Source organism: Sceloporus undulatus, chromosome 1, assembly GCF_019175285.1.
Source record: "Sceloporus undulatus isolate JIND9_A2432 ecotype Alabama chromosome 1, SceUnd_v1.1, whole genome shotgun sequence".
NCBI lineage: Eukaryota > Metazoa > Chordata > Lepidosauria > Squamata > Phrynosomatidae > Sceloporus > Sceloporus undulatus.
In genome coordinates, this window is record NC_056522.1 from 72,155,052 (window position 1) to 72,171,386 (window position 16,335).

The following is a 16,335-nucleotide window of genomic DNA, read 5'->3' on the forward strand; positions in this document are numbered from 1 at the left end:
TTGGCCCATTTTATACCAGTGATGAATTCCAGAGCATAATTACATTATTTTTCTTTTATGGAAATAATTTCCTAGCAGTGTCTTATAAAATACGAATGCTAATTTTTGCCTCAGTTGTATGTAATTATACTTGCTGCCCATACAGAGAACCAAAGAAATTAATCTTGATTAATAATACTTAACTTTCATGAAAAATAAAATATACGTTAATCTTATTCTCTCTTTCTTATTCATGTTGCCAAACTATGTCAGGAAAAACCATTTTTTTTCCAAAGATCCTTTCATTAAAAGCATGTAGAGAATAAACCCTGTAATATAACCATCCACTAATAAACTACAGTGTTTCCCCCCCCAAAAAGCAAGAGCTAAAGGATAATTTATAACTAAATTCCCAGTATGAACAACATGAGACTGTGAGATGAAAATCTGCCTCTAAGCACAAATAATATTCATTATTTATGTAATGCAACTTGGAGGTTGAGGATCGTGCTACAAATCTAGTTGCTCAGGACAGAATAATATATTCTATTTAAAGTTGCCTGGTCTCAAATCCTGGCCTGAGCCTACAGTTTTGTAGGCCATCTCCAGGTAAGAGACAAGCGTGCACATTCTCCATTTTTGGTAGACACAGCACCAGGCAAAGGAATAATTAATAGAAATTAATAATGCTCAGAATGAATTAAATTACTAAATCCTTACAGTCAACCATTTTGCCATACATAGTATCATCCTCTTTTCCACACATTGGCCGTAGATATGCAATATTCTTCTTCTTAACACTTGAAAAAAGATGCTTAAGATGACCACCAGGCTATGCTATTTCTCTTGGACAGGTTGGTTGTAGGAACCTAGATTCTATAAAATATTAGCAGAATATGTTTAGCTTTCAGGTACTGATATAAATGGAATTTAAATGAGATTTATGTATTGACTATGTTTATATCTCATCTTTCCTCCATCATAAAACTCAAGGCAGCTATATCTTAACTGGTTATCTTCACTTACTAATATAATGCTAAAGGATCTTGTAGCACCTTTGAGATTAACTGAAAGAAAGAAGCTGGTAGCATGAGCTTTTGTAGACTTCAGCCTACTTCAAGGAACGCTTTTATGCATTGCTACAGGATCCCTTTGGAAACTGATTTTCCAGACTAATACATCTATGTCTTTGAATTCTACTAATATAATGCTAGGTTTCCTAGAGGGAACATAACAGATTTGTCTCTGTTTGTGCATACTTCTAATGTGTAAACACCTCTTTTCTTTTTTCTTTAGTGGCCTGGTTTACATTTGATCCCTGCTCAGCCCACAGGGACATAGTCCTTTCAAATGACAACCAGACAGCTTCTTGCAGTAGCTACGATGACCGTGTTGTTCTGGGCACAGCTGCTTTCTCAAAGGGAGTCCACTACTGGGAATTGCACATAGACCGTTATGATAACCATCCGGACCCAGCCTTTGGAATCGCTAGAATTAACGTTGTCAAGGACATGATGCTGGGCAAAGATGACAAGGCATGGGCTATGTATGTCGATAACAATCGCAGCTGGTTCATGCACTGCAATTCTCACACCAATCGGTAAGCATTCCATAAGCTCTTCTCATGCTTAGGTGCAATCCTCTTTCCTTTCCAAAGAACCATGTAATTAAGAAGGCCTTCAGCAAATGCTCTCTTTCATCATTTCAAGAATGTGCCAGAAATTCTTGTCACTGCCAACTTCTCTCTTTAATTAGCAGCTTACTGCTGTGATGTTCTGTTGACATCTGTTGACATGATAGCTATAGGCCAAACTAGATGTGACATTAACTGAGATCCTCCCTGCTAACATATAAGTCAAGATATGGAGGGAGAGCTATTTTTTAGAAGAAAGAGAGCATACAAATGGAGTGTGTTATACCCGCCCTCACCTAAGTAACTTCCATGCAGCCTGTCATTAACCAAACTAATAATACAGGTAGTGAGCTTGGTTGGGTGCTGGTATCTCACCTGGTTTGGCATTAAGTGATCCTCTTCAGGATTGTCTCTGTTTACCAATGTCTTTTGAAAAAGATGTAGACTAGAATTCACAGGGTTTTTTTAAAAAAGTATTAAACATATATAAAAAAATAAAAAATCATAACATCCATAATACAACTCAAAAGAAGAAAGAAAAAATAGACATCATACATAATTTTTAAAAAATCCCTAATAACTAAGCATTTAACACATAACAACTTAGTACAATATCTTAAGATTTCATACATTTATATATTCTAAAAAAATATTCGAGACAGCCCTAAATATTTCTGAATAGCCCGAACATAATAAAAACATACAACTTACAAAAAATTCAATCATATCCCCTTCCTCTATCTCTTACCTTTCCCCCCACCTATCTCTATCCCTTTTCCATTCCTATTCCCTGTTCCTTCCTCCTTCCTTACCCTGCTTACTTCCTCCTTCCTATTCCTTCCTTCCTCCTCCTTCCCCAAATTCTTCCACCCTCTTCCCTCCTTCATTTCATCTCTCTTCTCCATCTACTCAGAATTCACAGTTATATCTGTGTAGCCCTGTACAGTGCACCTCTCTAATTAAATGCTTAGCATTTGCAGTGCTTTTTCACCCAGGTGGCCTGTGAGGTAAAGGGGCTGATTCCGAAAGAGAGAAAGAGAGGGGTTGTGATCAGACCTAGGAATCTTGGTTTTTAAAAGTAATTTGTTGTGCATTGCTTTTTAAAAAAGTAACTTGTTAATGTTGTTCGTTTCTCCTCGCCACCACTTTTTTTTTTGTTCTCATATGAGGAGTGGGGAAAGTGTGGTAGTTGCCAAAGCTGTTTTTGCAGCCAGTGATCTCTTCAGAAGCCCCAGACCACACCTTTTCTGGCCCAAACAAAAGTAAATTGGCTCTCCTGCAAACCTCTGGAAAGACTTATCCCCTTCATGGAGGGCGGTATGTTGTGCCAATATCCAAGGCCAGCCCCACTGCTTCCAGGCCTAGCCAAACGGCAGTTTGACATCAGCCTGAGATGAAGGCTTATGATGGCTAAGCCATTGAAAGACTTTACCATGAGACTTGGCATGAATCATAGGTTGGACTTTTGGAAAGCAACGTTGTTCAATTTTGTGAATTATAACTTTCACAGACTGCTGAAAATGCCAATAACAAATAAATAAATAGGAAGTAATTCATCCTTGGCAGTGCAGAAAAGGGAAGAGACATGCAGTCCTGGGTGTGAGCTTTGCTCCCCTCCACCTTCTTTGAAAGTAACATATAATGCTATTTGCATTATACGAAAAGAACAACAAAAATATTGTTATAGGTTGTTACATTACTTTTGGAAAGCAATGTTGCTCATTTTTTGTCCCAGAAAAAAAAACATATTTGCTAGAATCCTATTAGATTTATTACATTACATAACTTTACGTATATATAGCTATGTAGCAGAGGTACTAAGAAACCCCTTTATTGAACTGTGTCCAAAACAGGACACCAAGAGTAGGCCTGATGCACATTGGGCACTTTGCCAGTTCTGCTGTGAAATGAAGTAGCAGAAGCCCTCTACTGGGTATGGTAGTCACGCAACTGCACAATTCTAATTCCTGCTGGCCTAAGTCCACTTATGAAGATGTAAGACCCCTCCCCCAAAAGGATTCCTCTCATTATTTGTAACATGTTACTTCCAAGCACTGGCTCAAAGGTGACTGTCAAGAACTAACTGGGAGGGTCTGTGGATCATATAATTATTAGACTCCAGTACCTCTCTTTTATTATTTAGAGATGGATTTTAAGTTGTCTGACCACCTGAACATTTGTTTTTGCTTTCTCAACTCTTTACTCCTCTCTATAAAATAAATCACAGGGGTTTTAAAAATTTTATTTGTTTTTATCCTATTCCCAGAACAGATGATATACAATCAATAAAACAAAAGAGTCCCAACTTGCAATCTGACACTCTAAGAATAATATGACTAAATAGCTCACTGGTTTCTTCACCAGTCCCTATCAGGGATCAGACATAGGAACCCCTGCCACCCCAGAGAATTGCTGCTAGGGAAGGTGACATTATGTTCCAAACATGGCAACATGGTTGTGTGGGGGCAAACAAAGATGGGGGTTTCAGAAGGTGGGAGATAAATAACCTAGGTTCCCTATTTCTTTTACAATCATGCATCTGTCCTGAGCATCTAGGTATTTACTAGAAAAGTAAATGTAACTATTGCATAGATTTTGCAACATTCGAGTTTAAATTGGGAAAGCAAAATCACAAATAATAAATTTGTGAGGATTTTTAAATCAGTTGATTTTTAGATTGTGAATTTTTAATGTGGATTTTGTCCTTTCAAATTGATGTGTGTTTTTAACTGGTGTTATATATCCATGACTAGCTGTGATAGCTATATACACAACTGATACTGTGTATTTGTGAATCTTTTCTTGTTCGCCACCGTGATCCATGGGGAGAGGTGGGTAATAATAATAATAATAATAATAATAATAAGTAGTAGTAGTAGTAGTAGTAGTGGTGGTGGTGGTGGTGGTGGTGGTGGTAGGAATTGTAGTACTTTAGTATAGATGATGAAAATAGCTCTTACTAGCTTGCATTCCATGGAAAAATGGATAAAGGGCTATTCAAAATGACAAGAATCAGTTAAAATGTTTCTATTTTCTCTCTCTTGAAATATTTTTTTCAAATGAGCTGGTAATCATATTTCCCCAAAACCAATAAAATCAAAAGCACTAATCTCTGCCCTTTTAAGAAATCTGGTTATATTTAGAGCAGAAATAATGTTAACGGTTACTAAATTTAGAACGCTTTCACATAGCCTAGCTTTCCCTAACCTGTTGCCCTCCAAATGTGTTGGACTGCTTTTTTTGTGATAGGAAGTCCAGTATAGGCAGGATTCAGGTGATTTTGCTTCTGGCAAGATGATGCAGTGCACATTCAGTGTCCTGGAAACCTATTTTTTAAATGCGTCCTGAAACATATTTAGTTTGAGGCACATAATCTGTTTTGTAAAAAAGTATAAGAGCTTAAGGGAAGCTATGTTATGAAGACTGCCCAAAGGAAGCATGCATTTTCTTCATCTTAATTTTGATTCAAATTATTTGTCATTTAAAAATGCATATGATTATTTGGCATTAACATATACAATAAAAATACAAAAAAAATACAAGTATGTGTTTGCACACTTTACACAGGATAACTCACAGGTTATCACAGAACAGAACTCAAAAAGAAGCAAATTGAATACTTTAGTAACCCTACTAGGATTTTGCTTCAGGCAATCAACAATTTTATTTTTTTATTATTTATTTTGCTTAGCAACATTTCTTATTATTTGTCTGCTGTCTTTCGTTGTGGCAAGTTTATTCAAGTCAATTGAGACATCCAGGCGGTTCGTGAAATCCTGGGTTGCATTTGCACTGCAGAAATAATCCAGTTTGACACCACTTTAACTGCTATGTTTCCAATACTATGGGATTCTGGGATTTGTAGTTTGTTGTGGCACAGAGATTGCTGACAGAGAAGGCTAAATGTCTCACAAAACTACAATTCCTAGAATTCCATAGCATTGAGCCATGGCAGTTGAAGTTGGGGTCAAATTGCATTAATTCAGCAATGTAGATGTAGCTGTAGAGAACTGATCTAGAAAAGAAGTTAAGAAAGAACTGGTCATCAGAAGAACTGTGCAGATTGTTCCATTTATGCTAGTTGTACAATTATATAATTTATGAAGAAAGTAGGGAGGTCCTTTCAAAGCCTAAGGTTACTTTTACCTTTTAGCCACAGAAGGCCCCTAGTCACTTACACTTGCCCTGCTTTTCCCTATGTCAACACTATTCCTAAATGCAAAGGGTCAGGGTTCCAGTGTCTTCCTAAACCAAGTCTAGTGATGCCACAGATACCAGTTCATTCACTAAAGAATGACCCTACCAAAGGAGGGTTGGAAATACAACAATGCTCTACACTGACAGAGCTAATGCCTCAGAGTGTTATATACTCTGACCTGCAATGATCCCCCTCTATCTATCCTGACCCTTCTGTGATGTAAACTGATACTCTCGGGGATATTTTTGCTCCTCTTCTCACCCCCACTCTTCTCCAAGACCAAGATGAAGATGAAGCTAGATCAGAATAGCTTCCTCAGTAACTTTTCTATCTTGGAACAGAGTTCATATAATAGGGCAAAGCGGACAGCTGGGAGAGTGTAACCTGAGGCCACTCCGGCCACAAGCAGATTGGGTCCACAGTGACAGCACAGCCCACTCCAAAAGTGGGTCACTACCATTGGACTCAAGACACACCACCAGAAACTGGATTATCCCAGCTCCTTTTTGCTCCAATCTGAAGGATCGGAGCATGGCTTCGATGTGACGTACGTTCACATTGGAGACGTGTTGTATAAATGGCATGCCTCCAACATGGCTGGAAGCTACTTCTTTTGGCCCATGTATTTCAGGCCATAGTTTGTTCTTTGGGTCATTGGTGTCATTGCTCCTTAGATCCAAAACACACTGCAGAAATAATCCATGTTGAGATTGTTTTAACTCCATGGCTCAGCGCTAGGGAAATCTGGAAACTGTAGTTCTGAGAGGCATTTAGCCTTCTCTGTCAGAGAGCTCTGGTGCCACAACAAACTACAATTATCAGAAATCACATAGCATTTATCCAAGGCAATTAAAGTAGTCTTGAACTGGATTATTTCTGCAGTGTATTTTGGACCTTATTGAGAACTTGTAGGCTGCTGCTCTGTACTAATTTCTAATAAGGACGAAATGTTCCTTTGTGAGAAACTTGTTGCATTTAGTAGTCCAGATAATCTCCTCTGCAAATTAACAGTGGAATGTTTTATAAGGCTTCCATTGTTGTTGAAGTTAACCTGTTAGGTGTTTTTGTTTGTTTTTTGTTTGCATGTAGAGATGTAAAGATTATAGCTGTAATGGATTAAGAAATTGTTAGTCCCTATAGCAGAGAACATAGTTTTGTTTTGTTTTCACATTTGTTATAGACTTCTTTGAAACAGATGCCAAAATTATGCCTTGCATGTCAGATAGTAATTCTGTTGCAAAACTCCAGTGACATTAACAAAGTGTAAGTGCCTCTGGTCAAAGCACATTTTCAGTGGATTTCTGCCTCGTTGCTTTTTTATACCATAGTGTTCAATTAGATTAATTCCCCTGAGGGAGAGGTGCATTAATGTCAATTTAGTCTTGCATGCAGTAGCTGAATCCATAATCATAGTTGGATCTTGTCATTTAAACAGCTGTTCCTGTCTCCTTAATTTGTAAAAGGTTATTAATAACAAACATTGATATGCTGTAAATCAATCTCTTGCCCTCAATGATGTTCTGTCATTTAATTGTTAGTTTTGCATAATGGCCAGTCAGGTCAGTTTAGATGCACATATGATCCAGAGCCACAGTGAGACCCTGTAACATGGACCTCACAGTGTCCAGTAACAGTTTCATTGTGACAAAACTCACTGGTTGAAACAGAACAGATTCAAGCAGTTGAGGGAAACTTCTGGAAAAAATGGCTGAGGGGGAGTGTTAATTGGTACTTGCCTCTCTGTTCCTTTTTGATCCAACGTTTCCCATATTAAGTGTGCTTTGCAAAGAGAAGGAGCTACTAGGGTGTCACTGTACTTGACTTTAGTGCTCCATGTCATTTGCTTCACATGCCTGGTTTTGAGTAGCATGGCTCATTCTCTGAATGTCTGCATCATCCTTGAGTTTGAAGATTCTGGAGATAAAGGAACATTCTTCTATATACAGTGGGCCCTTGCCTTACGCGGGGGATCTGTTCCGGACCCACCCGCATAAGGCTAATATTGTGTATGCGCAAGCCCCATTCATTTGAATGGGGCTCATGCACGGTGGCGCGGTGGCGCGAGAATGTGCAGAGCGCCACGGGCATGCGCCCCATTCATCTGAATGGGATGCGCCACCCCTTGCACCCCATGCATTTCTCGTGGCTTGCGCCCATACGCTCAAGTCTGTGTAAAGCGTGCCCGCATATAACTTGTATAATTTGCTTATTCAGGCAATGTGAACCAGATTGAACATTGAAAAATTGATAAAATCTGATCTGACATTCTGCAGTGGGGTCCCACAGGGTTCTGTCCTGGACCCAGTGCTGTTCAACATCTTTATCAATGACTTGGATGACAGAATTGAGTGTATACTTATCAAATTTGCAGATGACACCAAATTAGGAGGAATAGCTAATACCCCTGAGGACAGGATCAAACTGACCTGAATAGATTAGAGAGCTGGGCCAAAGCTAGCAAAATGAATTTCAACACAGAGAAATGTAAGTTACTGTGCTTAGGGCGGAAAATGAAATGAACAGATATAGGATGGGGGACACCTGGCTGAATGAAACTACGTGTGAAAGGGATCTAGGAGTCCAAGTAGACCACAAGTTGAACATGAGTCAACAGTGTAATGCAGCAGTTAAAAAGGCCAATGCAATTTTAGGCTGCATCAATAAAAGTATAGTGTCTAGATCAAGAGAAGTAATAGTGCCACTAAATTCTGCTTTGGTCAGGCCCCACCGGGAATATTGTGTCCAGTTCTGGGCACCACAATTTAAAAAGGATGTTGAGAAACTGGAGCGTGTCCAAAGGAGGGTGACCAAAATGGTGCAGGGTCTGGAAACCATGTCCTTAGAGGAACAACTTAGGGAGCTGGGGATGTTTAGCCTCTAAGGAAGGAGATTCCACTACATTCCACTACATATTTATGATAGCCCTGTTTAAATATTTGAAGGGATGTCATATTGAGGAGGGAGCTGACTTGTTTTCTGCTGCTCCAGAGAACGGGATCCAGAACAATGGATGCAAGGTCCAGGAAAAGAGATTCCACCTCAACATTAGGAAGAAATTCTTGACAGTAAGGGCTGTTCAACAGTGGAACACACTCCCTCGGAATGTAGTGGAATCTCCTTCCTTAGAGGTTTTTAAACAGAGGCTAGATGGCCATCTGTCAGGGCTGCTTTAATTTAGATTTCCTGTATGGCAGGGGGTTGGACTGAATGACCCTTATGGTCTCTTCCAACTCTCTGATTCTATAATTCTATGTACATTTTAATGTGGGCATTAAATCCAAGCACCAGGCACCTTTCACCAATGTTAAACTCAAGTGGTATCATATTTAACACTGGAAAATCAAGGTTTGTAATTTTTTGAACATTTGAATCCACTAGTTTCGAACATAGGATACTTACCATATTTCCGGTGTGAACCAATACCTGTCACAATTGGTTCTGCCAAATAATAATTATTTTATTATTTTCTTCCCATTTTATAAGAGTGCTCCGTGCAATACGAAAAAAATAATACAACACAAATTGATGGAAACATATTCAGGGGAGCTGTGTTGGCTATGCAACAAAACAGAACAAAATACAAACTATGCTTGTGTCTCCAACATCATCACTTTTCTTCTCATTTATGGTTTTAAAATCTTTTCCTGATGAAGAAGTCAGTGAAGGTTTGAAAGCTCACATGATATATTTTATACTTTGGAGTTGGACAAATAAAGATACTGCTGCTTTGTGCAACTCAAATTGATGTAATTGACATATATGTTATTATCTCTTTGATTCTTAGGACAGAAGGAGGTGTTTCTAAAGGTGCAACTGTAGGTGTTCTACTGGACCTCAATAAGCACACCCTGACATTTTACATCAATGGGCAACAGCAGGGCCCTCCAGCATTTGAAAACGTGGAGGGTGTCTTTATGCCTGCATTAAGTCTCAACCGAAATGTGCAGGTAAAGTTATTTTCTTTAAGGATCTCAGGTGTTGTATATGCAAGAAAAATGAGATAAGAAATAAGAAAATAGCAGGCATCCATTGTTTAACTTAATTTACTCAAATAGCCCAATTAATCTCCAGAAGATAGGGCAGTCAGATAAAGCAGTGTTCTTGCTGGTGGCAACATTGATATACTCCTGCATGATTCATAAAAGTACACATTTTGGAGGAAGACAATCTTACAGTTGGATAAAGGAGGCTGCTCAAGTTCTAACTGTCACTCTTTATATATCTTGTGTGGTTTTGTTTGTTTGTTTGTTTGTTTGTTTTCTCTCCCTCGATTCAGATGACTGAACATGGGATCAGGAAGGGTTTTACATAGTAACCTGGGAATAGGGAAGGGTCTACAATTTTTGATTTTAAAGGCTATATCCAATGTTGGTTGGAGGGACAATGGGATGCCTGTCCATGTGCATGCAACTGTGCATGTCTATATAAGCATAGGCTGAGATCCTACATTGCCCACCATCCACGATGGCTGCTCACTCGCAGGACACAGTTTTGCTATGACAGCAATCCTGAATGGCCAATATCTGACTGGTGTAGCTCTCTTGAAGGCTGGAGGTTTGAAGAAGCATCTGGAGTCTGGGTAGATGTTGCCATTAGTTTGTTTTTGGCAATGGAGTGTAGCCAGATGCTTCTCTGATTCCCAAGGTTCTCCACCAACCATGGTGGTTCAAGAAAGCTATCACAGCCCAAATGTGGATCTGAGGGGTTGTATGCTTTGATCATCATGGACAGTGGAAGACAATTCCAACCTTTGCAATGCCCCCCCAAAAAAGAAAAAAAAAGACATCTGCAAGTATAAAATGGACTTGCATTTGTGTACATTTTCTCTTGTCCCCAACTACAAACATCCCAGTGCACAGGGATTGAGATATTTTAACCTCTTCTTCCTACCAACTGAGATTTAGGGATCTCTAATAACAAGTTCCTAGTACTACCAGGATTGCTATTTAGCTAGAGATGATTCTCCATTTGCATCTTATTTTTAGTGCTAAAATCCTGTTTCTTTTTTCTTTTTACTGTTGCAGGTGACGCTGCACACAGGACTTGAGGTACCTCAGACTGTAAGACCACCAAAGCTGCCGAGCAATTGAGCTCCTGTTGTTTAAATCTAAGATGGATTTTATAATCTTTCTAACTAGCACTTGGCATAAATCAGTTTTACAAAACATTTGTCACTAGGTCAGAGTCAACAGTGGTTATCTGATTTGGGTAACCCAGTGATTTTTTAAAAAAAAAAATATTGACATGCCTTTTGAGTTTTTACATTGTTTCAAGATCACCAAACCTTCTGTGCATTTTTACTGTACCACTGTGTGAAACCTGATTGGTTTGCCTATCCAAAAAGCAATCATAGAAAGCAAAAAGCTATCACAGACAGAACAAAAACAAAAACACCCAAAACTCTTTTCCTTTTCACCATTCATCTTGCAGCCAGGTGTGACACAAATCAGAGATGATTAACTGTACTTTCATCTCCATCTATTACAATAGGAGTTAATTATCATTATGTTAACCTTCTCTGAGTCTGGATTAAATCCATTATGCCTTCATTTACTCTATCCTAGCCTCTGGTTGTGCTGTACCAACATGTGTGACTACAACCCACATTTTATATGTGCTAATATTTTAGGAAAGTTTGGGTATTATAGATGATCCTATCCCAATTCAGCTGTCTTGCTAAATGACCTCTGTGTCTTACATTCTGCAAATCTGGACATGATGGAAGAGGATGAGAGTGAATTGGTTTCCCCCATTGAGTAGCATCATTCCAATTTATTCTGCTGGATGCAAGGATTCAAATTTTAAAACAATATATGTGGCAGCTTTCAAATCACTTATCCCAAGGTAGTTCTAGTGGATTGAAGTTTTTATCCTGAACATCCATATTGGTGTGTCTGATTGACTAAAACAACATACAGTCCTTCTGTATTTCATAGGCTGTAAATCATGTAGTGCTTTATACATCACATTTTAACAAAATTATTTGCATGCAGAGGAGATCTTTGCAAGAGATAAAAGATCCACTCACTGAACCACAGATCTGGAGATATGGACGAAATGAAGCATAGATCCCATGTCTGCCTAATAATGATAGATTTTTAGCAACCCAATGAGATTCTTTACCATCTTTTTTCTTTTATCTGTTTTCCTCATTAGCCTTCTTGTCATCATAACATTCATATTGCAATTTTCTTCTTCCATTCTGGCAAAATGGACTTGGATCAACATTCTTACTCATGAGTATTGTTTCTGCTAATTTTTGTGAGCTTGAGGTGGACACCTGCAAAAAGCTACAGTAGAATGTTTGGAGACAAATGAGAGTCTGTCCCTACCTCACCCCACCCTCAGAAAATAGGTGTTGCTAGCATACTGTTAATGAGGAACCCACATTCCTGAAACTAAGGCACTCACAAGCCTTTGCTCTGTATTTCCTTTAAACTTTAAAAGAGCTTCTAAGGATGAATAATGGAAAAGCAACTTATAATATACCCTCTGAAATGAGAAAGCATTTAGACAAGTACATTTATGCATGTCTTCTTTTTCACTCTACTCAACAGTACTCTTGAGAGGATTGAAGTTAAGTGCACATGTATGTCCTTCATTGGATTTCAGTAATATCTTTCTGAGTTATTTTGTGGCCCTCTACAATGCCCACTGAGTGGCTGTGCATGAAAAATTAAATATGCTATCATACTAATGAGCTGCAATTGCAACCTGGGAGCTAAACTAGGCATGGCACTAAATGCATTTAAATTTATGAAGTTGCTTGGCTGGGGATGTATGTGGAAGTTTATTGGTGATAGTGAGGCATTTCCTTCCAGTGCAACTAGCAGACAGTGAGTGGTTTTTATCAGCACTGGAGTAGGGAAGAAAAATGTTAAATTCACCCCATTTGGCTGCTAAAATCTTAATTATTATCATACATGTCTGGCAGATGCCTTTTATATTTAAAATCTTGTATATTAAATGCAAGTATACATTTAACATCATGTTGAGTTTAGTCTTCAGTGGCCAGTTCAGGCAATCCTGGCTTTTTAAGCTATGAGTTATGAAGCCAGGAATGATCACTGTCTGAACACTCTTTGCTTATCCCTCCTCCTTTTGTGCTTAATTCCTGGTTAACTTGCTAGGTGCAGATAGTAGAACTCTGGTTTAATATCTGTTAACTAAATGGGTCTGTAACCACACAAAACAATTATAGCACTTTGATTCCATTTTTAAGTGCCATAGCTGCATCATATGGAATCCTGGGATTTGTAGTCTATTTAGAATTCTTTAGTACATTCCCATGAATATTAGTATTAGGGTTCTCCCATGGAAAATTCACAAAACTACAAATCCCAGGATTCCATAGAACAGAGTCAGGACAATTGAAGTGGTATGAAACTGATATAATTGTACAACATGGATAATAAGCCAGGATTTACACACCAATGTCCATGCTCAAAATAAAGAGAGGAGTGTTTGATCCCAGTGCTCATCATTTATGGAGCTGGAAAGGTTTGCTCAAACTCAGCCATCAACAAACACGTTGTAGTGGGGTGCAAAGTATCAGCAATACCATGGAACCATCCCTGTGCCTTTTCAATAAAGTACATATAAGGCAAACCATACTGGTCAAATACACTGCTTAAAAAAACATATAAGACAGGATATCATAACTCAAAGCTATGCTTGTGTTCTCCTGTAAGTACATGAAGTAACTGTGTGCTTAATTTTAAGCGTGTGAATAAATGCTGGGTTAAGTAAGACTTTTCTCAGGAAGATACCTGACATAATCAAATTCTTTTCTCATTTCGCCTCATTTCATAGCATTTCTTTTATAATTATTTGCCTTTCTAATCATGCTATTTAGGTATATCACTCTTTGTATATTCAGACATGCATGCAAACATAAACATGCATTCTCATTCTGCTGAATACTATAATAATCCCATATGATATCTCATATGATGTACCTGTTGCAAAGCTGCATGATTTCAGACTATAGTTGAAAGAGAGAACACTCATTATATATACAAAGAGAAATATAATTTGATAATCACCAAAAACTTGGCCATCAAAAGTCAGATAAACACCTGTATGGAATTTCCCCCAAAGATGCTAGGTTTCTGCATCTAAACAATATTTTCTGTGGGGTACCATTCCAGCTTTCTTTCCTCTACCTGAAGTCTGAAAATATATGCCACAGAAGGCTTTGGCCTTTTGCTCTCTGCTTGTTCTTGGATTTTGTACACACTATAATAATAAAAGCTGAGAGCTAAAGCAATTTAACAGAAGCTTGTAAATATCAAATCTAGTTTTGTGTATCTTTTGTGTGAGATACTGCAGCATTAGGACAAAACTATCCATAGCATATTTGGGGGCAATTCAGATGCTAAATGGGGTCAGATTTTTCACTGCAGGGCCACATGCAGTGGCATTTATGTATTCAGTAACAGCAAAATTCATGAGCACGATACAGTTCTGAGCATCAGATATAATTAAAATTGCCACGGTTGACATCCATAATCTCTTGCCTCTAATGTGGTATTGAGCAAATGTAGATGCTGTGATGAGAACTGCTGAGGTAAAAAGAGGCCAAGAAAATGTCTAAATAAATGCTTTAGGAATTATGATAAGTAGTCAGGTCAGCACATGCAGAGACGTACTGTACAACATAAATCAGAACCATGTTGTAGGCATCCATTGTGTAAGTCACACATATATCTTCTAGTCATTATTCCTGGCCTGTCTGTCTCCATGATCACAAGTGCAGGTTCTGCTAAGTGTAACTGTGTGTGTTCATTTCGAAACAGAACCTAAATATTATGTGCCTGCATGTTTGTGGTGGTCATGTTTATATCACCACTAGGTTTTCAGGGCTGGGCTTCACACAGTGGCTATAGTTTCTTGAAAACATTTCATGTAAACTGGCCTAAATGCATCATGTCATAGCACATGCCGTTTGATGTGGAACTCAACAAAATCTCTTAAAAGTGAAGAAATATTGGATAAAGGTTAAAGGAATGGGGACACTGAGTGAAGAAATGCAAGATAATCTCATTTTCATGTAATATCTTCTTATTTGTCTCCACCAATAATACTGGAGTCAAACAGAATGGAGCTTCTTTGTATACTGGAGGTGACAAAGAAAGTGAATGGCTGGTTTAATTGAATACTTTCTTTTCTCTGGAAAAAAGCTTCCTCTAGCTGAGAAGTTTCTTCCACTGCTGGAAGAACTTCTTCCTGAAGAGAAAGCTTCTTTTACTGGAGGATGGAAATGTTTATACCCAGCACATTGAAAAAGAATAATATCCTCCCTGAAGCTTACAAGCAAAGGTGCTTTTTTTAAAAAAAAAAAATGTAGCATTTTTTCTTATGAATCTGAATCTTACTGGTAGTCCCAGCTAGAGTAAAACCACTGAACTAAGAAGAATTACATATATGTTGACTCAAAAACTGATAGAAGAGGTCTGTTCTTGTTGGGCCTACTGATATGATGCAGGCAATAGTGTTTTAATTTTAAAATGTTTATATAACTGTGATACACTGAAAATGCAAAGAATGCTGTTCTCTTTCTTAATTTTATAATTTGAAATAATCATACTTTTGTCTGGGATTTATTTTATTTTATTATTTTTTATTTCTAAAAATGTAGCTGGGTTTGCTTCAAGTCTACCTCACTTAGCCTACTCACTGTGAACTTGGCTTGTATGAATTTAGAACATGCCGCTATAACATTGACCTTGGAAGTTCTTAATAGGCCGGTATGTGGCAGTGATTTCCAAATGGCAAGATTCTACTTTTGTGAATCAGAAGAGCTTTATAGGTAAGTGTCACAGTCACAGAGAAAGTGAGTGTTGGACATAATCAGACCCAAGACTAAGAACATTTTATTGATGGCTCAGGGCCAAAGTCAGCCAGAGGTAGGCATGAGCCATAAGGTAATACAGTTGGTCCTCCATATCTGCAGATTCCACATCCACGGATTCAACCAACTATAGTTTGAAAATATTTAAAAACAAAAAAACCTTTTCATAAAGCAAACCTTGATTTTGCTTTTTTTATATAAGGGACAGCATTTTGCTATGCCACTGTATATAATGTGACTTGAGCATCCATGGATTGTGGCATTCATGGGGTGATGATGGTGGTCCTGGAACCAAACCCCAGCAGATACTGTGGGCCCACTGTACTATTGCTGTTTGTCCTGCATAAACTGTCGGTATTACTGGTAGATTTGAGTGCCACATTTAAACTATATATGGATTTTTATACCAGCTTGACAGGAAAAAAGATCTGAGTTTTATTAATAAGGGTAAAACAGTATTGTACATCTTTAAAATGTTGCATTATTTTACTCCTAGCAACTTAACATCTTTCTGTTTGGTTTGAAAAAGGGTTTGGAACAACTATTATAAGCTGTTGCAGAGTTCTTTGTTTTTCAGAACTGCCTTTTGCATTCTTTTGGTGTTACTCATACTGTGGTGCACTTGCACTAGCCTTTTCTTGTAGGTAATAACTGAGGAAGGTGTGACACAAG

General features: G+C 38.1%; 1 protein-coding gene across 1 annotated transcript in view; it reads left to right on the forward strand.

Annotated features, from left to right (window-relative positions):
- TRIM67 (tripartite motif containing 67) overlaps positions 1 to 15,779 on the forward strand; it is a 52,644-nt gene extending 36,865 nt beyond the window's left edge. The window contains 3 exon segments of the mRNA XM_042447001.1: positions 1,276 to 1,579; positions 9,595 to 9,757; positions 10,835 to 15,779. Coding sequence (XP_042302935.1) covers positions 1,276 to 1,579; positions 9,595 to 9,757; positions 10,835 to 10,900 — 533 coding nt within the window. The 3' untranslated portion in view covers positions 10,901 to 15,779.
- Positions 15,780 to 16,335: the final 556 nt, after the last annotated feature.